Source organism: Acipenser ruthenus, chromosome 3 (genome assembly GCF_902713425.1).
Source record: "Acipenser ruthenus chromosome 3, fAciRut3.2 maternal haplotype, whole genome shotgun sequence".
Classification (NCBI taxonomy): domain Eukaryota; kingdom Metazoa; phylum Chordata; class Actinopteri; order Acipenseriformes; family Acipenseridae; genus Acipenser; species Acipenser ruthenus.
The window spans coordinates 2,823,442-2,851,007 of record NC_081191.1 but is presented as its reverse complement, the minus strand read 5'-3'; the positions used below and the strand labels follow the sequence as shown (position 1 = coordinate 2,851,007).

At 45.0% G+C, this 27,566-nt stretch overlaps 1 protein-coding gene across 3 annotated transcripts in view; it reads left to right on the top strand.

Moving 5' to 3' along the window:
• Window positions 1–26,608, top strand: part of LOC117435259 (solute carrier family 45 member 4-like) — a 74,929-nt gene extending 48,321 nt beyond the window's left edge. For all 3 annotated transcript variants that reach the window (XM_034058290.3, XM_034058293.3, XM_034058292.3), the window contains 6 exons: window positions 15,034–15,222; window positions 21,140–21,319; window positions 22,487–23,577; window positions 24,712–24,811; window positions 25,166–25,377; window positions 25,748–26,608. In XM_034058290.3, coding sequence (XP_033914181.3) covers window positions 15,034–15,222; window positions 21,140–21,319; window positions 22,487–23,577; window positions 24,712–24,811; window positions 25,166–25,377; window positions 25,748–26,110 — 2,135 coding nt within the window. In that variant the 3' untranslated portion in view covers window positions 26,111–26,608. The remainder of the gene's footprint in view (window positions 1–15,033; window positions 15,223–21,139; window positions 21,320–22,486; window positions 23,578–24,711; window positions 24,812–25,165; window positions 25,378–25,747) is intronic.
• Window positions 26,609–27,566: the final 958 nt, after the last annotated feature.

Here is a 27,566-nt window from a genome sequence, read left to right as displayed (position 1 = left end):
ACTCACGGGTCATTTTAAACACATCCAAAACAGACTCACGGATCATTTTAAACACATCCAAAACAGACTCACGGGTCATTTTAAACACATCCAAAACAGACTCACGGATCATTTTAAACACATCCAAAACAGACTCACGGATCATTTTAAACACATCCAAAACAGACTCACGGGTCATTTTAAACACATCCAAAACAGACTCACGGGTCATTTTAAACACATCCAAAACAGACTCACGGGTCATTTTAAACACATCCAAAACAGACTCACGGGTCATTTTAAACACATCCAAAACAGACTCACGGGTCATTTTAAACACATCCAAAACAGACTCACGGGTCATTTTAAACACATCCAAAACAGACTCACGGGTCATTTTAAACACATCCAAAACAGACTCACGGATCATTTTAAACACATCCAAAACAGACTCACGGATCATTTTAAACACATCCAAAACAGACTCACGGGTCATTTTAAACACTTTTTAAACAGCCTCACGGGTTATTTTAAACACTTTTTAAACAGACTCACAGGTCATTTTATTGTTTCTTTTATAGGCTGTATTTACGAGTGTACTTTACAGTTTTCTGCCATTAGGAGTTTGAGGGAAATACTTTGTTTTCTCCATATTAATCCAATACTTCCATGAAAAATCCAGTTTACAAATATATTGAGATCTGCCATTGATTCGAACATTAGTTTCATTCATCTCAATACAGAATACCTCCGTGCTCGAGGGACACTTGTGGGTTAGTAATACCGGGACACTCGTGGGTTAGTAATCCCGGGACACTCGTGGGTTAGTAATACCGGGACACTCGTGGGTTAGTAATACCGGGACACTCGTGGGTTAGTAATCCCGGGAGACTCGTGGGTTAGTAATACCGGGACACTCGTGGGTTAGTAATCCCGGGACACTCGTGGGTTAGTAATACCGGGACACTCGTGGGTTAGTAATCCCGGGACACTCGTGGGTTAGTAATACCGGGACACTCGTGGGTTAGTAATCCCGGGACACTCGTGGGTTAGTAATACCGGGACACTCGTGGGTTAGTAATCCCGGGAGACTCGTGGGTTAGTAATCCCGGGAGACTCGTGGGTTAGTAATCCCGGGACACTCGTGGGTTAGTAATCCCGGGAGACTCGTGGGTTAGTAATCCCGGGACACTCGTGGGTTAGTAATCCCGGGACACTCGTGGGTTAGTAATACCGGGACACTCGTGGGTTAGTAATACCGGGACACTCATTTCATTTAGTGCTGCTGAACATTGTTTTCCATAGCCTGAAGGGTCCTGCTAGCCTGATGATAATGGGTTGTGTCATGACATTTGTTCAGAGTGTTTTTGCACAGTGTTTGCGTCCTGTCTGCAGGTTTTGTCTGACTGTTGTATTCGGTGGAGGGAAAAGCGATGCATTCTTTCTACATGTTTTTGTCTTTCTTTTGGGGGGGGGGGGGAGTGTTTCTCCTGCCACTTAACCATGACCTCTGTAAACAGAGACCAAGTACCGCCCAGTGTGGGGGAACCTGTGGAAGTTGGAGCCCGTAAAGAAAAACATGAAGCCGTGCCAAAGGCAACACAAGTTAAGGAGCTGAAAATCAATGTGCTGTATGGGCACACGGGGGAAATACACATTCTTATTATCTTTAGACAGTCAGAAAACACTCTAGGTCACGCTTTATCACGCATGCGTGAAATAACATCTATCTCTATCTCTCTCTCTCTCTCATGTTAAAATTCTCATCTAGCTGTAAAAAATGAACTACTAATGATATTTGTCAACATAGATTCCAGTACCACATGGAATTAAAGTTCTGATCCTTGCCTCTCTGTGATAGAAATGATTGCTGATGTAAATAAAATATAAGCTTATTCATGGCAGAGTCAGAAGGTTGTGGAGATTGAACATTTTTCAGAGGCAGAGAGAATTTTGTAACACAGGATATGGGCTGAAATGGGCCAACAAGTTCTGTAGAGCGGTCCTCAGCAGCTTAATGTCTCACCCAAAGACCAGCCTCTCTCAGTGCTTGGCCCAGCTGGGATGATGCTGGAGTGATTCTGGCCCACAGGAAAAGATCACCCCCTTGCTTTTTGAGTTGCATTTTCCTATGGCTTTAACTTACATGTGAGGTGAGGTCCCACCTCCTTTTATGTCTATTTTTAAGACTTTGTGTTGACCTATTGAGATTTATCAACCCACATTGTACAATGACTGTGCAGTGCTGTATTCAGAACAAAGTTATGGGAGATCAAGAAGCCTGTGGACAGGATGACATCACCGACAAGGCTTTTGTAACCAGGAAGGAGACTCCAAGAGGAGTGAGAGGCAGAGAATACAAGTTTAAACTCACTTTCGCACACTTCAATTACAAATAATAAAACAGATAAACAAAACATGGGAACAAAGACAACACTAGAAACACGGGAACAGAGACAACACTAGAAACACGGGAACAGAGACAACACAAGAAACACGGGAACATAGACAACACAAGAAACACGGGAACAGAGACAACACAAGAAACACGGGAACAGAGACAACACTAGAAACACGGGAACAGAGACAACACTAGAAACACGGGAACAGAGACAACACTAGAAACACGGGAACAGAGACAACACTAGAAACACGGGAACAGAGACAACACTAGAAACACGGGAACAGAGACAACACAAGAAACACGGGAACAGTTAAAGGTCACAGCTGCTCACAGGCTAGTTAAAGGTAAGCTGAGGTTTTGATGCTACCATTTAGCAGGGCCATTGAGAAGCAAAGACATCCTGTAAACATCAGGCATTTCTGTGAAAGTCTTATGGCTGGGAAACTGATAAAAACAGAGGAGGCTTAGAGGTTGCATTCAAAAGTTATCAGAATAAAAATAATGCTTCATCAATTGCCATTGATGAATCTGAGATCATTCATTCTTTGTACGGGCTGTTTTTTTATGTAGGATGCATTGTGGAGTGGGGTGACAGGAATGCAGAATGCATGTTGGGTAAATGCAGCACGCTGTGGAATATCTGGGTTCAGTAGGTTTACTGCAGCTGGGCCCTCATTCGAATGTAGGGTAATCCCTGGAATGTCAGGTTACGGTTTTCAAAGGGAGCGAGAATGTGAACTATTTGCAATGGCAGCAAGAAGGAGTCTATTTACAGGAATGTTTACCTCCAAGGCAACAAACCAAACAAAATAAAACCAAACAATGGAGGTTACAAAGCAAGTATGACGGGAATGCCTGAAACAGCACATTTTTTTCTTATTGTTTTTCAGTTGATTTAAGAGGGAGGTGAATGCTAGTCTCGTACAAGCGAAGGCAATGTGATTGAACCTGAATCTCTTTGTAATTCAGAATGCCTGATCATGTGTGTTCTTTTTGTGGGTGGTTTGTATTCTTTGCTCTGTAAAAAGTTTCAGGGTGATGTCATGTTTTTGAGTAAATACAATATCAAGCATTCCAGATAGTTGCAGAGAGTTCTAGAATCTTTGAGGTGACCTATCTACGAATTCCACCACTGTGCTATTAAGCAATAGCACTTAGATCTGAGAATTTAAACTGACAGAGCCCAGAACAGAGCATGTTCTTGAGGAGGAGGAAGCATTCTACAGACACACCCGTGTCAAAAACTTCTATTTATTATTTGTACTGAGTGAGTAATACATTTTTTTATTATTATTATTTATTTCTTAGCAGACGCCCTTATCCAGGGCGACTTACAATTGTTACAACATATCACATTATTTTTTACATACAATTACCCATTTATACAGTTGGGTTTTTACTGGAGCAATCTGGGTAAAGTACCTTGCTCAAGGGTACAGCAGCAGTGGCCCCTACCAGGGATTGAACCCGCGACCCTCCGGTCAAGAGTCCAGAGCCCTAACCAGTACTCCACACTGCTGTATGAGAGTTTTCCCATACTTTTGTTAAACTTACCTTTTACACTGAGTGTGTGCAATAAAACCAGCAATTTCTCAAAAGAATCCTACTGTCCTTCATCTGCCTCCTTCGCTTGTCACCTGCATGGATCAAAGCATTGAGGGAGGTATTGCACTCAATACACCACTAGGGGCGCACTTCTACACTATCTGATTATTATTTATTTTTAGCAGATGCCCTTATCCAGGGCAGTTTACAATATATAAGTGAAGTGTACGAGGAAGTCCTCATTCCCAAGCGACAAGGCCTGCCGAGTTGTACTGGTGTTTAATGAAGCATTAACGTACACCTGCTAGATGAAAGCGGAAGTCCAGCCTGGTGCAAAGCTTCCGATTTACAGGCTTGTGAGACACGTGTACGCTGCTGTGCTGTTGTTTCGCTGGTGAGGAGTGTATATATGCTGTACCAGGGCACCTTTCACAGCTGGATGGGAAGCTTGTTGCTGTGAACTGCAATTCCACAGGATCTGGGTTCCGTCAAATGCAACCCTGTTGTGTGTCAGCCCTGTTCTGAATGGGTATAAAGACCTGCTACCCCAGGGGTGATTCAGCCCTGTTCTGAATGGGTGTAAAGACCTGCTACCCCAGGGGTGCTCCAGCCCTGTTCTGAATGGGTATAAAGACCTGCTACCCCAGGGGTGCTCCAGCCCTGTTCTGAAGGGGTATAAAGACCTGCTACCCCAGGGGTGCTCCAGCCCTGTTCTGAAGGGGTGTAAAGACCTGCTACCCCAGGGGTGCTCCAGCCCTGTTCTGAATGGGTATAAAGACCTGCTACCCCAGGGGTGCTCCAGCCCTGTTCTGAAGGGGTATAAAGACCTGCTACCCCAGGGGTGCTCCAGCCCTGTTCTGAATGGGTATAAAGACCTGCTACCCCAGGGGTGCTCCAGCCCTGTTCTGAAGGGGTGTAAAGACCTGGTACCCCAGGGGTGCTCCAGCCCTGTTCTGAAGGGGTGTAAAGACCTGCTACCCCAGGGGTGCTCCAGCCCTGTTCTGAAGGGGTGTAAAGACCTGCTACCCCAGGGGTGCTCCAGCCCTGTTCTGAAGGGGTATAAAGACCTGCTACCCCAGGGGTGCTCCAGCCCTGTTCTGAAGGGGTGTAAAGACCTGCTACCCCAGGGGTGCTCCAGCCCTGTTCTGAAAGGGTGTAAAGACCTGCTACCCCAGGGGTGCTCCAGCCCTGTTCTGAAGGGGTATAAAGACCTGCTACCCCAGGGGTGCTCCAGCCCTGTTCTGAAGGGGTATAAAGACCTGCTACCCCAGGGGTGCTCCAGCCCTGTTCTGAAGGGGTATAAAGACCTGCTACCCCAGGGGTGCTCCAGCCCTGTTCTGAATGGGTATAAAGACCTGCTACCCCAGGGGTGCTCCAGCCCTGTTCTGAAGGGGTGTAAAGACCTGCTACCCCAGGGGTGCTCCAGCCCTGTTCTGAAGGGGTATAAAGACCTGCTACCCCAGGGGTGCTCCAGCCCTGTTCTGAAGGGGTATAAAGACCTGCTACCCCAGGGGTGCTCCAGCCCTGTTCTGAATGGGTATAAAGACCTGCTACCCCAGGGGTGCTCCAGCCCTGTTCTGAAGGGGTATAAAGACCTGCTACCCCAGGGGTGCTCCAGCCCTGTTCTGAAGGGGTATAAAGACCTGCTACCCCAGGGGTGCTCCAGCCTTGTTCTGAAGGGGTATAAAGACCTGCTACTCCAGGGGTGCTCCAGCCCTGTTCTGAATGGGTATAAAGACCTGCTACCCCAGGGGTGCTCCAGCCCTGTTCTGAGGGGGTATAAAGACCTGCTACCCCAGGGGTGCTCCAGCCCTGTTCTGAGGGGGTATAAAGACCTGCTACCCCAGGGGTGCTCCAGCCCTGTTCTGAAGGGGTGTAAAGACCTGCTACCCCAGGGGTGCTCCAGCCTTATTCTGAAGGGGTATAAAGACCTGCTACCCCAGGGGTGCTCCAGCCCTGTTCTGAAGGGGTATAAAGACCTGCTACCCCAGGGGTGCTCCAGCCCTGTTCTGAAGGGGTATAAAGACCTGCTACCCCAGGGGTGCTCCAGCCCTGTTCTGAAGGGGTATAAAGACCTGCTACCCCAGGGGTGCTCCAGCCCTGTTCTGAAGGGGTATAAAGACCTGCTACCCCAGGGGTGCTCCAGCCCTGTTCTGAAGGGGTATAAAGACCTGCTACCCCAGGGGTGCTCCAGCCTTGTTCTGAAGGGGTATAAAGACCTGCTACTCCAGGGGTGCTCCAGCCCTGTTCTGAAGGGGTATAAAGACCTGCTACCCCAGGGGTGCTCCAGCCCTGTTCTGAAGGGGTATAAAGACCTGCTACCCCAGGGGTGCTCCAGCCTTGTTCTGAATGGGTATAAAGACCTGCTACCCCAGGGGTGCTCCAGCCCTGTTCTTTTTTTTAACAATTTGTTGTTTTTGGTTGTTTGCTTTCTATGGCAACGTTTGCTACATGTATTAATCTCAATGTACATATGTACTGTGTAGTGCTGTATGTGCATATGTGGTTCTCTAGATATCTATAACAAGCAGTAGTTTGTTTGTTTAGCTTTAAAAATCTTTATCTGTTTACAAATGTTTATAGTCTTGCACCAGAAAAATACACATTTGTTTTGTATAGTCGTGTGAGTTATAAGTTTATTCGTTCTAAATAAACAAATCTTTCAATTTCGTGTGCAGTTATCCCAAATGCAGTCTTCACCTCCTTGCAAAATCCTAGCAAGTCCATGGTTAAATACTGCAGTGTTATACAACAGGCCCAAGAGAGAGAGAGCGGGAGGGAGGGAAAGAAAGAAAGAGGGAGGGAGGGAAAGAAGAGCAGCACGGTGGTGCGTCAGATTCATGAAATTTTAATTCTGTTCTTTAGGACGTGGAACAAAAAAAAGAAAAAAAAGGAAAGCACTGCCCCATAATAAGAAGCAAAATCCAGACATTCGTATCGGCTTCTCTGCTACCAGTCAATGCACCCCCAGAAAACAATTCTGTGCATCAGCTAGTGTAACGCTGTGTGTGTGTGTGTGTGTGTGTGTGTGTGTGTGTGTGTGTGACCATCACAGTGCATCTGTAGCCCCGATGATATTCTGGCGAGAGAGCTTTGTGGTTATGGCAGGGGACTGGGAGTCAGGAGATACAGCTTACATTCCACTGCAGACATAAAACTGAATTAACCCATTCAGTACCAAATTACATTTTCTTAGAAAAAAATCAGAAGACAAGCTGTTTTTATGTAATTTGATACATTACATTTAGACTTAACTTTTGCGGTTAATTAAATTACAGTAGGTTATCATAACAATATGCAGTAGAAAACAGGCAGATGCTTGTTAATGCTCCAAAATATTACAAATTAGCCTGTCCTCAAATGAGGACAATACACTTAATGGGTTGAGACAATCCTGTAGAGAGCAACATTGTTTTTATTATGATTTTGAACATGCTAGTGTGAAATTATGGGGCCACAAAGTGCAAGTTATTATTTTTATGATAAAGACGCCACCATCGCATGTAAACATGCAAAATATGAATTAAATATTACAGTATTCTTGAGCAGGGTGAAAATAAAGTCCTATATTGTTGCAAATCATGTTTTAAGCCCAAGCTGATGAGCTGGATATGACAAAAGGCTGGAGGTGAAGTGAAGAAGAGTGCAGGAATGAGCTGGTTAGAGTGGGCAGTACAGTCACTGTGTGATGCCCACAGCTGACGCTCCTTTTGATAGAAATTCTTCTGTGTGTCAGTTTCTTTTGGGAAAAAAATTACTTTGGGACATTGAAATGTCTCTCCTTGCTGCTGCTGCTGCAGTAACCCCCTCCCCCTCCAGTGATGTCATAATAGCAGTGTTCCGCGATCACTCGGAGATTCAGCCTTTAGAGAACAGCACCACAGTATGTCATGATGGTGCATACTGTACATCACTGGGACATTTGGCTCCAGTGCATTCTCGCTACCTGTCAACCCAACTCCAGCAGGTAATCCTGGTCTCTTCAGTTGCATCTTTTTAGATGTTTTGGTGTTTGATCCTGTCAGAACTAAGCACCATGGCAATATTTAAAATTTGTTGTTATTTTGTATGTTTTTTTTTTTTTACTGAAAAAAATATAAATAAAATACAAGTCGAATAACTAGCATTTTTTTTTTTAAAGTTTCCCCAATCCTGATGAGACCCCATCCTGATGAGACTTGCACATTGACAAATACCTGGCAATATTGTAATAAAGTGGCCCACTGTGCCGTAATAAGGGAATTAGCTTGTTTATTAAAGCTGAGGGAGCATTTCCTATCTAATTCCAGTCTTGAAAGTCTGAGCTGATGCACTTGACTGTATTTGGCTGAGCCAGCGCTACACTTGCACACTAACAAGTGCAGCACCTGTTTCCTCTTGACATTACAGACTCCGCTCCAGCATTCACCCAGTGCGAAGGCAGTTCACTTCCCCCACTACCTCCTCCCCTTTGTACTGTTCACAGCATTGGAAAGCAGCAGAACTCCTTGGCAGCCTCAGGTTTTGCTGAATAGCTTTTAAACCTGTGGTTTTTAGCACTGGTCCTATAGCAGCCACCCTGCGCTCTGGGTGTTTGTTTCAGACAGGAATTGTACTGTATTTATTTTTAAGCATGCATTGTTTTCTAGTGAACATAAGCCTTTATACAGTGTGTACATGTAGCTACAGACTGGTACAGCAATAGCTCTAGAGTTAATGTTCATCACTGGACTGTAACACAAATACAAAATAAAAAAAGCAAGAAGAGGTTGAAACCCAGAAAAAAAAAAGATTGTTAGGGGGTATTCAAGACCAAGTTTAAAAAAATACTGCTTTAAAACAAAACGCAAATTGGGAGATTTAAAGAATCCACTGATTTTCAGGACCCCCTTTCCACTCAAAACTCTTTTACAAATGTCCACTGCCTAGAGGCTGGGGTTATGTTTAAGTAAACATAGGACAATAGGGAGGGGGAGGAGTGGCATGGCTGCTGAACCGATACAGTCTCTGTTCCCTCCATTACCTGTGATGCTGAGACTCGGTACAATTGAGTATTGATCTAGAAGGACAGTGCTGCAATGTCACATCCCATCTCCACAGTGCTGTAAAATCCACACTTAATTAAGGGATTGGTTGCTTTACACTAATTAACAGCGTGTCCCGGGGAAACTGACCATTGCACTGCTGCATAATAAAGTTGAGATGTTTGCTGTCTGTCATTTTGCTCATTTTCATTTATATTGGGGTTGCATTGAAATGTGGAAAGTATGCAAAGCCACTGAACATTTCCCAGATTTGTTAACTGTAATTACTGTTGAAACTTGTACACAATTTCAAGACGTATCCAAGATACATCATCTTTGTCAGTTTGCAACCGTTTATATCTCCATTGAAAATCAGCCTGCCCTGAGACACTTGTACTCGGCTTGGGGAGACAGAGGGGCCCTGGCTTTAGTGAATAACGTAATCACTCATGGAAGACAAGCTATGACCGAGCAGATCAGCACATGCTGTAAACCATGTTGAAGATTCTGCCAGTGACAGCGTCAGCACTGCATGCGAGTGATTTGTTTTATGGTTAAATGTGTCTCAGTTGCACACCCCAGCCTTCCCCTGAAACACAAGTCAAATACCCAGGCCCGGCTATTCTTCCAAAGTGCGCCTCGCACCTCGCTTTAAGGTTTAAAGGGCGAGTGGTTTCCCTTGTTTTGATTGTTTTTCTGCCCTGAGTGAACCCCCTCTAACTGCTGTGGCACAATAAGCATTTCCTCTAGAGCATGACTTACTGCTCTCACTATTGTCACCCCTTTTTTCCCTGATTGAAAAACAGCTTTATTTACTAGAACCTAATATCCTGTTTGGATGTTACAGGATTGGGTTGATAAAGTCCACAGCTGATAAAAATCTTTTTTTTTCTTTTTGTTTTTTTGTTTTTGTTCTGTTTGTTTTTTGCAAACATTGTAAAATGTGTTTTTTTTTCCCATATATTCACAAGGTAGAAAAAGGAAGAGGAAGTTCAAGGCTGACAAGCAATACAGGAGGCCTGTCACCAGGCCCGGAAGAGAGTTTGGTATGAAATATAATAAACGAACAAGTTCCCAAGCCGGGCCAGTAATAATGCTGATTGTTATTTCGTGTGAATTCTGATATCCTGTCGATTAAAGTCTTCCAGAGGTTCTTCCCACACTGAGAAGAATGCAGTCAGGTAGCAATAGCCTGTTTCACAATAAGCTATTTCACAAGAAGCTCTTCTGTTAGTGCTGAATGGTTGTGCAGTTTTTCAGAACTTCTGTTATGGCTCAAGCTCTTGGACTTACTGAGTCGAGGCTGTTGTCTTTATGCAAAACATCCACCACAATATTGCATTTGTTTTGTAACATGTCGAGTGAAGACTTTGAGCAATTTAACGTCTATTGAAAATAAAAACCCTGAGTTTTATTAAGGTTTTAACTACAGTACTGTAGCAAACATGATTTCTACAGAGTTTTATTTTTTCACCACTCAGGGCTAGCACTGTCATTATGTATGACAGCCTACTATCCCCTCAGAAAAGCAATTCACTTGACATGATCACAATATGAGGGATTTAAAAAAATGAAGAAACTGACAGGAGTAAATGCCACTGTATGTACAGTTTAATTCTAGCACAAAAAACAAAACTGTAGAGGTAAAATAAATGCAGTGTTTCCGTATGGCACCAGTGTGTTATGACAATTGAGTGTGTCGAGTTGAAGTATTTCTTTATTTTGATGCTTCACCCACTTTACAGCAAAGTAAAAAGTTCTGTAATGCGTTTCCAGCTCAGTTCCCATTCAAAGCATTGCAAGATAGCTTGCATACTATTTGCCTGCAGCTAATGTCATGCTGTATAACCAAAGTGCTTTACAAATGAATGCAGAGTGCTTTTCTTTAAACAGCATTAAAATCAGGATGAGAACAGCTGTGGTGCTGTATATAATATTTCAGAAGCTGGCACTCAGAGCTCTGGAGCCTGGTGCTATTATTTGCCAAGCTGCAATTTAAAATATCTTTAACAAGCTACTTCTCAAATGCAGGTCTGTTCTGCTGTCTGTATAATGGCTCTGAGGGGGCGAAAGAGGGCTTCAGCCTGTGCAGTGTTTCTGTAGTAGATGCTTTCTGGAGAGCCATTTTCACAGGCAGCTTTCCTGCTGCTTTGTGTGCCATCAGTATCCCTGCCATTGAAAGTCACTGATCCCTGACAACCTTCAATGCGGTGACAGTGAATGAGCTTTCACGTGTTGAAATTCCTCTGAAAGCCTAATTACGTGCAGCGCTACTCTGTGTGTGTGTGTGTCTATACTTTTGTAGTCACCTACCTGCAGGGCACACGCTGCTATAATATTTTGGTATCTGTGTTACAAAAAGGGATATAAACAAGAGCTGTACTGGGGGTGACTTCCTGTGTGCAGTTCTAGGATCAGTTAGGTATGGGATGAGATGGGTCGAATGGCCTCCTCCTGGTTTGTCAAAAGAACATTTCAAAAGTAACAATGTTGGGGCTAGCGTATGAATACTATTTTGCACAGGGAGTACAATTGAATCCTGCATACAATAGTTAGTAGTGCTTTGAATTTAGTTTAGTAAATGTAACACATTTTCACAGAACAGTCACATACTTGAGAACACAAGAAGCTGAGCTGCGTTTCCATTGTTGGATGTTTAATCTACCGTTACAGCTTCGTACTTGGCTTCCTGTACTTCTGCTTGTATTCGTTCTGAATCTTGTTAGAGGTACCTGAGAATACTGTGGCTATTGACAAGCGATTGCATGCTGTCGTAGTCAGAAATCTGAGAAAGTAATGCCACATAATTACCTCTGTTTCAGGAATTGGTGCCTTCATCGTGCCCTATGAATGCCAGTTCTAGCTTTCCAAGGTAAACAGAATCAATCAAGCGTTTAAGAACCTCACAATGATTTTTTCTTACTTGCTCATTGTATCCCTACGCTTCTGCTCATCCAGTTGAACATCAATCCGGTCTGTCCAAAAGTTTTGAGTGTTACAGTGGCTCGCAAGTGACTTTGGGAACGCTTATATTGACTTCGATAGACATCCTAGATTGCTGAAGTCAGTGCTGTTCCAGATCGCCTTTTCTGTACTGAACAAAAGACAGTTCCAGCAGTATATATTTTTTTAATTGACAGCTACCGGTAAGCCACGGATACCTTTCATAATGTTGGAAGAGGCAAGTATATTCCTTCCCTTCCTGTGTCTGTTCAGGTATTTGTGGTGTATCTCCCTTTTTTAACAATCTCCAATTTTTTTGAGAAAGTTCTTCTTGAAAATTGATTCGTAACCAAATTGACCATGACATCTCTGTTGTCTAACTTTTTTTTTTTGTTGTTGAAAAAACAATTCTAAATATGACTTCAAAGTTCTCAATATAATTCTCAATAATCGCCCCTATAATAAGCAATATCTCGTGAAATTCAGCTATTCTTACACCATACTCCAGCATATTTATGTCCCGCCACTGCTCACTAATGATTGGACAGCTGCAAAACAAGGGGAAGATCTTTGACTTTCCCATTGGTTAAACTCCCAAGACCTTCAGCTGAAACTGAGAATACCTTCAACAGTGTATGTCCAGCCTCTGCTCACTCATGATTGGACACCTGTATAACAAGGGGCAGATCTTTGACTGTCCCACTCGTTAAACCTACTAAAGATCTTCAACTGTTTATGTCCTGCCTCCGCTCACTTATGATTGGACTGCTGCTATTGGTTGATTTTATTTAATATATATAAACGATTTTAAATTGTAGCACAGGTCCATGTGATGGGGGGGGGGGTCATACTGTTTTGATGCTTTCCTGGCTTTATTGTGAGCTTTAGACACATGTATCTGCAGTCCACGCTCATGATAAAACAGGACCGCTTCAGCTGCTTTGAGTTGCCGCTGTAGAGATCATCCCAGCGACACTGACTGGTGCACACGCTCCTCAAAGGTGTCCCCTCTGGGCTCTGGAGAAACAGTGTAATGGGTGACTGCCTGCAGAAGCACAAGGTTACACAGCTACTGTACTTGACATCTGAAGACTAATAATAGTCTTAAAGGCTGATTTGAAGAGATTTAATCCTGATCCTGTTGTGTGTTTCGGAGAATTTTAAAAGCACAGTCTGCAGGTTTCCCCTGTCTCTGCCACTGGCTGAGCACTGTTGTGATTGCTAACACCATACCCTTGTATCCTGGTTACTTTACTTTCTGCCTGAGTTTTTTGTATTTGTTTTTTTTTTGCCAGGTACCGTTGCCTTGCCACCTATGAAATGCCTGACATAACTGAAACAAACCAGGACAGGTTTAAACTCTTGGTTACAGATATACAAGCACAACAGTACAGCTCATATTTATTCTCCTGTAGCAAATTCCATTACTGACATTAAACTTACCAAATGTTGCCGCCGCATGGCCAAGTGTGGTAATAGAATCAGAGGTCCTAAAAAGAAAGTGGAATCTGGATTCTTTACTTGTGCATCATGGTTATAAAAAACCCACCCCATGATTTAATGTATTGAGCTGAAGAGAGGGGCCATCCTGTGTCGCATCACAGCGCTCTGCTTTAATGATTTCCTGAGGTCAGCCCAAATGAAATACTACATCTCATTCTGAAGCAGAGAAGCCCGGGATCCTACTGTGAGCCAGTGTTGGGAATTGCAAGCAACCATGCTGCCTTCTAATGTACTGTAGCACGTGGGCTACTGCTTGCTTAATTTCCTCACAAGTTCATTCTCTCGCGTTTTGCTCAGTGCTATATATTTTCACAGTAAACCTGAATCATATTGTGACATGTGTCACCAGGTTGCGGTGACTTTGCATATAAAACATCTGAAGGACAACCTTGCCAAATCAATATATCTTACAAGGAAATAATTGACAGGAGCGGTGTATCCTTTAGTCAATATCTTTGTTCCACCGTGCTGCACAACTCCATCTTCACCAGGTTACCCATCTTTTTTAAATGTCTCTTTTCAGAGACAACACAGAGAACAAAATTTCAGATGCACTAAAATGTCCACAGTACAGCATGTAGATTAGAGGACCGTGCTTTGTGATGTGTGACGCTCTGGGCGGCGCCAGGGCTTTACTGAACAGCTTACTGTATATTGCACCCTGTACCATCATTGCATTACAAACTTCCTTTTTTTCTGTGTGCTGTCTCTTTAAGAGAAAACATCTAAAATAAGAACGTGTTCTTTATTTGCGGGGGTTTATCCATCCTTTAAATAGAAGGGAGATTATCCTGGCCATGTTCTTTATAGCTGTTGACGTCAGGAACACAGTGATTTCACTAAAGCTTTTAACACTGAGATCCAGCTCTGGGGTGCAGGCAGGGAGGTCCTGCCCAATCATTAGTCACCACAGGATCTCAACCAACGTAACTTTTGTTTTGTAACTCACTGTGTTTTTCATTTGTCTTTTTTGAAACGTTTCAAGAAATGCAGTTTTGTAACGGGTGGTTTTCCAGTGGCTATTTAATATAAATAACGAAAACAAAAAAATACACAACCCTAACCTCTGGATCTCAAATACAGCGCCTCTTAATACTGCATCATCAACATGCGACATGTGTTCATTGCGTGTGACGTCAGTAGAACGGCTCAGGCTCTGTAGTGGAAACACAACCAGGGTCGTCCTAACCGGCCCCGGGCTGGCTGGGCTCTGCAGTGGAAACACAACCAGGCTCCTCCTAACTGGCCCCGGGCTGGCTCGGCTCTGCAGTGGAAACACAACCAGGCTCCACCTAACCGGCCCCGGGCTGGCTGGGCTCTTCAGTGAACACACAACCAGGCTCCTCCTAACCGGCCCTGGGCTGGCTGGGCTCTGCAGTGGAAACACAACCAGGCTCCTCTTAACCAGCCCCGGGCTGGTTCGGCACGGCCCTGATGCAGCTCGCTTGTACAATGTAAAAGAGGTAAAAGAGAAATCCAGGTGCTTCTGTTTTGGTGGTGAACTTTTGGACTCTCTTTTGCCTTCACATTTTTTGCTTACCTGCTAAATCTGTCTCTCCGTTCCAGGGAGGATTTGGGGAATGCTCTCTCCTGCTGCGCATTGAGCTGTTTTATTTGCACTGTAATTAAATGGTTCTGTTTTTGTGTTTCGCTCAGGTCTTCCAGAACAGTACTACAGCCTGACGTGGTTCCTGAGCCCCATCCTGGGGCTGATCTTCACTCCCCTGATCGGCTCTGCCAGCGACCGCTGCACCATGCCATGGGGCCGCAGGCGGCCGTTCATCCTGGCGCTCTGCATTGGCGTCCTCCTGGGGGTGGCGCTGTTTCTCAACGGGTCAGTTATAGGTAAGGATTGAGTCCTATTGTACTGTGCCAAGCGGACACGATAAAGGGTAAAGGTATCTATCTCACTGTCATCTATTATAAGGAATGTGGAAACAAAGGTAGATAGCTTCTTAGCTCCTCTGATAAGTATCTCATCCTTTAGATAGTTGCATTCTGGTTTGGAAACAGTGGTTGTTGTTGTTTAGAAGAAGGACAGCTTTAAACAATATGTGGATAGAGAGGATAATTACTGAGCACGTGCTGCTGTGCTGTTAACAATGTAACACGCTCATTATATGAAACTGCATTACTATGTGAGCATATTGGCTCCACCTGTAGAACACAATGCTCTTTCCATATTGGAGTCAGAATGGCAGTGGTTGCCTGCTCAACCCTGGAAAGTGTTTGGCTCGCTTTAGCTAGACTGAGAAAGGGAATGCATTGCAAATGACATCAATTAGAAGTGTTTAGACTAGTGGCTGATCATTGAAGGACAGGAAGGCTGACTGCGTTAATGAACTCTCTTTCAGGACACATCAGTGGACAGTGTAGACTCTTATTAGTGATTTGTTGCTGCAAGCCCAAGTAAGTTAACCAGCACTCATTTGTAACAGCTAAACAAAAGAAACTGCTGGAGTGTAGGTGGCTTTGTGATGTCCTAAGCGTGAATAACACGCTGGTAAGCTTTGTGTCAACTATCACTGTGAAAATTGAAAACCAAAATATTCAAAGAGGGTCATGGACGGTGTCAAGTCTTTCGGTACAGCAGAAAAAATTAACAAGAAAAAGAAACTGCGAAGCAAGTACTGGCATGGCAGTGTTTGACCGCATGTTCAAGTACGTGTCCCAGCACTGTGAAATAGGTCTGCTCCATGGGTACAGGGGACTGTGCTCAGTCATGCAGACTGTATACTGGTGGGTCCCATCCCATCCCTGTGGACAGGTATCCTAAACAGCCACCTCACTTCACATTGATGAGATTCTTTAGCCAGCGGACAAACAGAGAGACCTGAGACTCAATTTGCAAAGTGTTTTCTACAGCAGCCAGTGTCTTTTGTTAACCCTGAGCTGCCTGATCTTGCTTGTTATTTTACTGTACATGGTGCTGCTGTATGCGTAGTGATTAGTTCTGTAGTGTTCTATGGTCCCTTGTCGACCCCGTACTGTTGCAATTCGTCAGCTTCCTGTTTTAATAAGCCGGTGAGTAACGCAGTGTCTAAAGAGTCCAAAACCTGCAGCAGCAGTGTGAATTCAGTCAGCCTGACATGGGAAAAGAGTAGGAACCAGTTCACAGGGAAGCATTTCCTGTTGTGCCTTTTTTACCTTTCATTGCCTATCTGAAAATACTTCCCGTCTCCGGCATTATTAAAAAGCATCCCCCTGTTACTCAGTGCGTGTGCAGCAGTACCACATTGTGAATCACATTGTGCTGCCCTCAACTAGAACAAGAACTACAGCGCTTTTCAAACGTTCTTTAAATAGACAAGTGCCTGGGAAAAGAACAGTGCCCTCTCTCTCTCTCTCTCTGAGATAAAGTTTTAAAAAAAATAGCCACTTGTTTTTTAATGGACTTGTCCAAGCTTGAACTGTAAAGATACCGCTAATGAAGTACATTAGATGGTGCCTGTTTATCACAATCCGTCACACCAATGACACCAAGCACTGGAGGATTTTCACTTGCCAACAGTATCGCTTGCAATGTTTTTTTTGTTCTGTTATGAATTTCTCTTTTGCAAGATACTGTATTTCAATACAATTAGGAAATGAGCAATACAAACTCCTGCAGATACTGCTCTATTTAATTTGTTATATTACTGCGCTTCATTATATTGCAGTGAATGGCCTGAATATTGTGTGACACCATGTACAGCCTCCTGGCTCATTGCTAAAGTGAAAACAGATGTTAACTAACTAATGTTAGCGGTTTATGTGTTTCTTTTTATTATTATTGGGCCATTTTTTTGCTTGTCAGACTATATTGCCCACATCTGCATGCTTGCAACCCGGAGCTGTGTCTACCAGGGTTGGATTTCTGTAGACCAGTGAGCTGGTCAGCGCAGCCTTTCCAATGAGGGACTGGCACCAACTCTCATTACCCCTCGTGAAGTCACAGAGACCCCAGCCCTTTCCCAAGTCTAGTCACAAGGTGGATCAGGTGACACTTCTCATGACCTTGTACATTTGCATACATTGCAGGCTAATAATCTAGGTTTGGAAATATGAGCCCCACAGCAACACCCGCGTTCCTAAAGCTCATACAGCTACACTGTGGAGAGTGCAGGGTACCACCGCACTGATTGATTGAAGCTCATACAGCTACACTGTGGAGAGTGCAGGGTACCACCGCGCTGATGGATTGAAGCTCATACAGCTACACTGTGGAGAGTGCAGGGTACCACCGCACTGATGGATTGAAGCTCATACAGCTACACTGTGGAGACTGCAGGCACCGCGCTGATGGATTGAAGCTCATACAGCTACACTGTGGAGAGTGCAGGGTACCACCGCGCTGATGGATTGAAGCTCATACAGCTACACTGTGGAGAGTGCAGGGTACCACCGCACTGATTTATTGAAGCTCATACAGCTACACTGTGGAGATTGCAGGGTACCACTGCGCCGATGGATTGAAGCTCATACAGCTACACTGTGGAGAGTGCAGGCACTGCGCTGATGGATTGAAGCTCATACAGCTACACTGTGGAGAGTGCAGGCACCGCGCTGATGGATTGAAGCTCATACAGCGACACTGTGGAGAGTGCAGGCACTGCGCTGATGGATTGAAGTTCATACAGCTACACTGTGGAGAGTGCAGGCACCGCACTGATGGATTGAAGCTCATACAGCGACACTGTGGAGAGTGCAGGCACTGCGCTGATGGATTGAAGCTCATACAGCTACACTGTGGAGAGTGCAGGCACTGCGCTGATGGATTGAAGTTCATACAGCTACACTGTGGAGAGTGCAGGCACCGCACTGATGGATTGAAGCTCATACAGCGACACTGTGGAGAGTGCAGGCACTGCGCCGATGGATTGAAGCTCATACAGCTACACTGTGGAGAGTGCAGGCACTGCGCTGATGGATTGAAGTTCATACAGCTACACTGTGGAGAGTGCAGGCACCGCACTGATGGATTGAAGCTCATACAGCGACACTGTGGAGAGTGCAGGCACTGCGCCGATGGATTGAAGCTCATACAGCTACACTGTGGAGAGTGCAGGCACTGCGCTGATGGATTGAAGCTCATACAGCTACACTGTGGAGAGTGCAGGCACCGCGCTGATGGATTGAAGCTCATACAGCGACACTGTGGAGAGTGCAGGCACTGCGCTGATGGATTGAAGTTCATACAGCTACACTGTGGAGAGTGCAGGCACCGCACTGATGGATTGAAGCTCATACAGCGACACTGTGGAGAGTGCAGGCACTGCGCTGATGGATTGAAGCTCATACAGCTACACTGTGGAGAGTGCAGGCACTGCGCTGATGGATTGAAGTTCATACAGCTACACTGTGGAGGGTGCAGAGTACCACCGCGTTGATGGATTGAAGCTCATACAGCTACACTGTGGAGAGTGCAGACACCGCGCTGATGGATTGAGGCTCATACAGCTACACTGTGGAGAGTGCAGGGTACCACCGCGCTGATGGATTGAAGCTCATACAGCTACACTGTGGAGAGTGCAGGGTACCACCGTGCTGATGGATTGAAGCTCATACAGCTACACTGTGGAGAGTGCAGGGTACCACCGCACTGATGGATTGAAGCTCATACAGCTACACTGTGGAGAGTGCAGGGTACCACCACGCTGATGGATTGAAGCTCATACAGCTACACTGTGGAGAGTGCAGGGTACTACCACGCTGATGGATTGAAGCTCATACAGCTACACTGTGGAGAGTGCAGGGTTCCTCTGCGCTGATGGATTGAAGCTCATACAGCTACACTGTGGAGAGTGCAGGGTACCACCGCGCTGATGGATTGAAGCTCATACAGCTACACTAATGGATTACAGAAGTGGACTACCTTTGACATCTGCACTCCCATTATTTCTATTTCTGCAGCAGCCTATATTGGTTCACCGGATTGACTTCACATGCTGGGCAAAGTGCACTAGGGGACTGTTAAACCAATAGCTGTCATCTCCCTGACAGTAAAGGATGCAGGGCAAAGTGCATGCTAATAAACAGATACACTGCTGTGGCTGTGAGTTCAGATGGATAAATCACAGATATATTGACAGATACTCCGAGGGATGATGGTGGATAGAGACATTGACAGACAGATGCGTATATTTTGAATTGAATCGATAGAGATGGCCTGTTTTTCCAGATCGATAGAAGAGCAGAGATGAAGAGATCAATGAATTCCTGTTAATATGTCTGCACACTGCACGTAGCACAGGGTCTCTGTGTTAAGTGTGCATGATGCAGATTAGCACGAAGTACTGTGGCATGTTTTAAACACTGGGAATGGTTTACACTTTATAAGCAAACTGTGGCCTCCTGAGATTTTAATTTCACTCTTTTTTACAATAAAAAGGGTGACACACTGGCTTGCATTTTAGGCTTCAAACACGTTGTTGGGAGAGATTTTATAATTTATCAGAGTGTTGGCTGGGAATACTTTTAATTCTCCAGTTGCATATCGTATTGATCCAGTGCTGTACTGGTAAATAACAAGTGGGTAAACTCCTGTTTGGTGCTCGAAGTCAGGCAGTGGCATGCTAGAAGTTACGTTGACCATTGTTTCCTTGTTTTTTAATTGGGTTTGGAGGACATCGGGGGCAGAAATGAAAGCCGTTAACATGTATTTCTGGCACTCTATTTCAAACGATGACTTCACTTATTGCGTTGCATTCACTCGAGTATATTGAAATAGTGCTGCAGGGAATTAATTACAGTATACTGAGAGGGCCAAGACAGAGGGCGATGGCGCGTATTAAAAAAAATGAATCTAAACAAAAATGAACGCGTTAATTGACAGCCCTAAACAGAACATTGACAGAACATAAACAACCAATCACAGAACACTCACACTCACTCACACACATACACTTCCAAACAGAACATGCAGTCCAGTGACCACACCCCCCTGCTCGCACTGCAGTTCTGACTGAGCGCTCTCAGCTGTCAGTCTCGCACGCAGCAATGCAACTCGGAGACACTCACCATTAAAATATCTTGTCTTTAACCCAGGATTTCCATATCACAGGAGAGTAGAAATGAGTAAACTCAGTATCCCTTATATGGAAGTGGGTAAATGCTATATTGCCCAAATTAAAAGTGGGTAGACGCCGTTTACCAGCATATACCCTTGAATACACCACTGTATTGATCCATTATGGGTTCTCCACTTGAACTTGGCACGGTGTGTTAAGATCAAGGATGCACTCCTGGAATTGCTCAACCCCGCTCTGCAGTTTGATTCTCAAGTTATCTTCTGATTTACCCAACCTCCTCTGTGTTTACCTCATTTATAAACAGATACAGCTCTCTCAAACAAACTGAAGAACCTGGAGCCTGAAGCACTAATGAATACAATAATTACCTTGACTTTTATCATAGACTCCTTGGCTCTTATTTTCAGATTGCTTTTCGGTATAATTAGCTAAACTGTTGAATCTATACAAATACTGTATGTCAGATTCTTTCTACAGTAAATAAAGCATTTTGCCTTCAGAAAGCTCAAGACTCCCCCTAGTGGTTGCAGTTGGTCTGCAGGCTCAGATTATGAGGAAATGCTTTCTGGACTACAAATAGAACACACATTCGTACCTTTCTAAAACATTGCACAGAATTTTTTTTTTCATGTAATTCAAACAAAAGATCTGTATCTACGTATCCGAGGCTTGTTTTTGTCGTGGCCGGCGCTCCCAAATTGTTTCTTGTGATTTGATTAACTTGTCTTAATCTTAATTGTTTTTCTCTCCAGGTTTGGCCGTCGGCGATGTTCCCGGTAAGCAGCCCATTGGTATAGTCCTGACGGTGCTGGGCGTGGTGGTGTTGGATTTCTCTGCCGACGCCTCGGAGGGGCCGATCCGGGCCTACCTGCTGGATGTGGCAGATACAGAGGAACAAGACATGGCCCTGAACATCCACGCCTTCTCTGCTGGTGAGGGCACGCGCTGTGCTGCTGCTGTACCTGTGCACCTGTAATATACAGGGCTCCCTCTTTATAACACTGCAGTCTGGAGCCATAGTTAAGAGACCGTGCTGTTTGTGTTCCGCCTTATAACCAGAAGACTAGTGTTAGTGCAATGGCATTATGAATAGGGGAGCACTGTGTGTGTGTGCGTGTGTGTATATATTAGAACACCCCATTGTGCATATGAAATCAAACCACTGTAACTGAAAAACTTCGGAAATTGCCAAATTAGTTATTGTCAAATTTTAATTGATGACTTTAATAGGCCATATTTGCAATTAATTAAAAATAGCAAGAGAAAAGGAACACGTAGCCATGAAAATGCATGAGACATTGCAGAAGTTGCTTAAGGTGCCTAATTAAAGCACAAAGTGGTCGAACATTTTCACACGAGTGCCTGTTGTTTCTATATGACTGATTTTACTGACCGAAAATTGATTTTCATGCAGGTGGTGTATAAAGGGTATACATGACAAATCTTGGTGTTGTAATAAATGTGCACTCTGCTGTACAGTACAATATGCTACAGTTAGGGTTTAACCCAGTGTATCCTGTTACTAATACACTGAAACCAACACAATCAGATTACAGGCAGCAGTGTGGAGTAGTGGTTAGGGCTCTGGACTCCAGACCGGAGGGTCATGGGTTCAATCCCCAGTGGGGGACACTGCTGTTGTACCCTTGAGCAAGGTACTTTACCTAAATTGCTCTAGTAAAAACCCAACTGTATAAATGGGTAATTGTATGTAAAAAAATAATGTGATATCTTGTAACAATTGTAAGTTACCCTGGATAAGGGCGTCTGCTAAGAAATAAATAATAATAATAATAATACAGGTAATGAAACAATGGTCATCAGCTTACAAATGATCAAATAACAATCCAGATTCCATCCATTAGGCATGCACTGTGTCGCTCTAATTCCACCCTAAACTGTAATTTAAATCTGTGCCTTTAAGTGTCGTTGCTGTCGGAAGATTATATTGAGGATGCGTGTTTTTGTGATGTTGTTTATTAGTTAATGAGGTTATTTTCTGATTCCCTACAGTTTTTCATGACAGACTTGCTGTCCAAAGGAGGAAATATAAAACCGTTCAGCGTCTGTTCCTCTCTTCCTCTCTTCCTCTCTTGCAGGTCTTGGTGGAGCTGTGGGGTACATGCTGGGTGGTCTAGACTGGACTCAGACCTTTCTAGGGCAGGCATTCAAGTCTCAAGAGCAGGTCCTGTTCTTCTTTGCTGCTATCCTGTTCACTTTGTCGGTGGGGCTCCACCTGTTCAGCATCGAGGAAGAGCAGTACAGCTCCCTGCAGGACCGGCTGGATGAGACCGACGCCACGGGATCCGTCAAGCTCAACGGCAGCCCGGAGAAGATGGGAGGAGACGATCACTGCCGCTTCTACGACGAGGTGCACTCGGAGCACAACCTGGACATGGAGTTCCTGGACGTGGGGATCGTGAGGAGCAAGAGCGACTCTGTGCTGCACGTCACAGACGCCACGCTGGAGTTGGAGCCAGAGCTGCTGTTCCTGCGGGAGATCGAGCCCTCCATCTTCCAGGACCACCTGTCCTCCTACCACAGCACCCCGGCGCGCAGGAGCAGCAGCGGCAGCAGCAGCCAGGATATGCTCCGGACCCGGTTCAGCCGACTGTCTGCTTTCCTGCAGGAGAGCGAGAGCGAGAGGAATGGGGTGGAGAAACTGCTGGACAACCAGCTGAATGAAGCCAAGGCACCCAACCAGAATGGCATTCCAGTCAGCAGCGGCAGCAAGGGCTTCGCCGAGCACAGTTGCATCGGCATGAAGCAGTCGAGCACCTCGGCCTCCATGCGTCGCCGCCGCCACATGTTCTACCGGCAGCCCTCCTACACCTTCTCCTACTACGGCAAGGTGGGCACTCACCGCTACCGCTACCGGCGCGCCAACGCCGTGGTGCTCATCAAGTCCTCCCGCAGCATGAACGACATCTACGACATGCAGAAGCGACAGAAACGGCAGCAGCAGCGGCTGAGGCACCAGAGCGGGAACACCAACTCCAGTGGGGACACGGAGAGCGAGGAGGGCGAGACGGAGACCACCGTGCGGCTGCTCTGGCTCTCCATGCTCAGGATGCCCCGCCAGCTCCTGTGCCTCTGCCTCTGCCACCTCCTCACCTGGTTCTCAATCATCGCCCAGGCCGTCTTCTACACCGACTTCATGGGCCAGGTCATCTACGAGGGAGACCCGCAGGTACTGAGCTATGTATCCACCCAAATATACAGCACTGTGCCCTTGTGTAGCTTCTCATCTACTCCAGAGATACAGCACTATGTCCTTGTGTAGCTTCTCATCTATTCCAGAGATACAGCACTGTGTCCTTGTGTAGCTTCTCATCTACTCCAGATATACAGCACTGTGTCCTTGTGTAGCTTCTCATCTACTCCAGAGATACAGCACTGTGTCCTTGTGTAGCTTCTCATCTACTCCAGAGATACAGCACTGTGTCCTTGTGTAGCTTCTCATCTACTCCAGAGATACAGCACTGTGTCCTTGTGTAGCTTCTCATCTACTCCAGAGATACAGCACTGTGTCCTTGTGTAGCTTCTCATCTACTCCAGAGATACAGCACTGTGTCCTTGTGTAGCTTCTCATCTACTCCAGAGATACAGCGCTGTGTCCTTGTGTAGCTTCTCATCTACTCCAGAGATACAGCACTGTGTCCTTGTGTAGCTTCTCATCTACTCCAGAGATACAGCACTGTGTCCTTGTGTAGCTTCTCATCTACTCCAGAGATACAGCGCTGTGTCCTTGTGTAGCTTCTCATCTACTCCAGAGATACAGCACTGTGTCCTTGTGTAGCTTCTCATCTACTCCAGAGATACAGCACTGTGTCCTTGTGTAGCTTCTCATCTACTCCAGAGATACAGCACTGTGCTCCTGTGTAGCTTCTCATCTACTCCAGATATACAGCACTGTGTCCTTGTGTAGCTTCTCATCTACTCCAGAGATACAGCACTGTGTCCTTGTGTAGCTTCTCATCTACTCCAGATATACAGCACTGTGTCCTTGTGTAGCTTCTAATCTACTCCAGAGATACAGCACTGTGTCCTTGTGTAGCTTCTCATCTACTCCAGAGATACAGCACTGTGTCCCTGTGTAGCTTCTCATCTACTCCAGATATACAGCACTGTGCTCTTGTGTAGCTTCTCATCTACTCCAGATATACAGCACTGTGCTCTTGTGTCCTGGTGCTCTCATATAATGACAAACACACATATTTGCAGGTAATGGTGCTGATGGTTTGATGTTTCCATTAAGAAGGCTTGCTGTTTTGAGGTGCTTGTTTTTTTTCTAGCTGAAGCTTTGCTGTTTTTTCTCCTGTAGGCTCCCACAAACTCCACCGAGCTGCGCAACTACCACAATGGAGTGCAGATGGGTTGCTGGGGGCTGGTCATCTATGCAACCACGGCTGCTATGTGCTCAGGTGAGAACACACACCCCTGCATCGTATTCCATTCACACCACACAACATTATACATGCTTACACACGTGTTCTTCTTGTTACTGTGTTAAGGTAATGTGTAGCGTGTAATGACCCAGTAGGTCCTGTCTCTGTTTCTTTTTTCTTTTCTTTTCTTCTCTTTATGCCCTAATGTGCAAATTCGGTGTGGAATGGAATCATGGCTGGGTTGCTTTCCAAAAAAAATAAATAATATTTCACCTCTCTTGAGTTATCTTCCTACTTTTGAGGTAAAAAAAATGAAAAGAACACACAGTTCCACTTTAATAAGCCTCTGAGCAGCTGTCCTACCACTGGTCCTGTGCCTTGTGTTCACAGCCATGCTACAGAAGTACCTGGACAACTACGAGCTCAGCATCAAGATCATCTACATCCTGGGAACGCTGGCCTTCGCCATCGGCACGGCGGTGATGGCCATCTTTCCCAATGTCTACGTAACCATGGTGATGATCAGCACCATGGGCATCATCTCCATGAGTGTGTCCTACTGTCCGTACGCCCTGCTGGGCCAGTACCATGAGATGAAAGAGGTAAGGGGCAGGCATTCAAACACGACACTCTGGGGCAAGTCGTTTGAGTACACAACAAAATCAAGATGGACTTCTTATTGCCATATTGAGGTCACTTTGCTTTTTTGAAGGGGGGGGGGGGGGGGGTGGGAAGTTCTTCATGATAGACACACTCATATTAATATTGGCTTTATATTTTACCTGGTCAATTACCTTATAAGCCATTTTATTTAAGGTGCATTTTACGGTACATAAGTGATTTATAAAATCACACCCCTTTTTCCAGTTTTGAATCCAGTTTGTTGGGGTGGTTACTCTACCAGGAATGAATGCAGACAATTAAAAAGATTGCTGGAATATATCAAGAAGTGTAAAATGTATTTTTTTGCAGTATATCCACCACAGCCCAGGCAACTCCAAACGAGGCTTCGGTATCGACTGTGCCATCCTGTCCTGCCAGGTGTACATCTCCCAGATCCTGGTGGCCTCAGCCCTGGGCGGGGTGGTGGAGGCGGTGGGCAGTGTGCGGGTCATCCCAATGGTGGCGTCAGTGGGGTCCTTCCTGGGCTTCCTGGCCTCCACATTCCTCGTCATCTACCCGCAGACACCGAGCGCCGACGAGCTCAAGGAAGAGCAGCAAGAGTCGCAGGCCCTGCCGGCCGGCTCCTGTGATGCGGAGAAGCCCATCGTTTTGAAGCTGACCCACAAAGGGGCCGCCAAGTCCTGCGATGTGGAATGCGAGTCCACACTGTGAACTGACCAGGTGCAAAGGATGGCTGAGAATCGATACAGATATATATTATATATATATATATAGATCTATATATCTATATATATAACAAATAGAAACATTCCAACCGCAGAATCAGTAAAATGCAGCACGTGTTGCATGGTTTTGAAAGCATGCTTGGCTACGGAATTAAAGCTTTCTGTTTTATTTCCTCTGTGGCTGCATAGTCTTTTAACTGCAGTGGAGTGTGGGATCTGTCTATACCTACTGTAGCAGTATTATAGGTTTAGTGATCTCTTGGCTGGTGAAGCCTGATTTAGATATTTGCTTACTGTAAAATTTAAAGAATTTGGCAAAAACAAAAATGAAAAAAAACAAAAAACATCTAAATCATTTTGAGGAATTAACAGTTTTAATTGCAAGTTTTTTTTTCTTCTTTTACATTTTGTTTGCATGTGTCCTAAAAAAAAGCCTGTCTTAATCTAAAACATGTTCAATAAGTAAGTAAACAATTAATCATTATTTAATTTACAGTTTAATTTCTTTATATAAAAAAGGAAATATAAAACAATTGCTAAAAAAGCAAGCATGAGAATTCAGAATGCTGAGTTCTGAAGTGTATCAGCTATCAAAGATTCGAGGGGGGGTTGGGAGGTTGCTGAGTTCTGAAGTGTATCAGCTATCAAAGATTCGAGGGGGGGTTGGGAGGTTGCTGAGTTCTGAAGTGTATCAGCTATCAAAGATTCGAGGGGGGGTTGGGAGGTTGCTGAGTTCTGAAGTGTATCAGCTATCAAAGATTCGAGGGGGGGTTGGGAGGTTGCTTAGGGCTTGTTTGGTATTTTATTTCGGGTGGGGGAGCAGTTGTACTGATATTGTGCATAAACTGCTGGGAGTTCTTCAGCTTCATTCATTCTTGCAAACTGCCTCCATTCCCAAGATCCTGTTTACACCTGAGGAAGCGGTTTACAGCGTCTTCAAGTGTCTCAGTGCTTACAAATGAGGCTGTTTACATTGTCCAGTTTAAGAAGAACAAGGGTTTGCTTGTTTCTTGAAGCAGATCCTCGAAATAAACCTTGTGCACGATATCGGCTCTGCCTTCAGGGTCCGGACTGACCCAGGCGTGGAATGAATGTCTGAAGTTGCAGCAATGCAGGCACTTCACTGGATTGCTGGTAATATGGAGGCACTTCACTGGATTGCTGGTAATATGCAGGCACTTCACTGGATTGCTGGTAATATGCGGGCACTTCACTGGATTGCTGGTAATATGCAGGCACTTCACTGGATTGCTGGTAATATGCAGGCACTTCACTGGATTGCTGGTAATATGCGGGCACTTCACTGGATTGCTGGTAATATGCGGGCACTTCACTGGATTGCTGGTAATATGCAGGCACTTCACTGGATTGCTGGTAATATGCGGGCACTTCACTGGATTGCTGGTAATATGCGGGCACTTCACTGGATTGCTGGTAATATG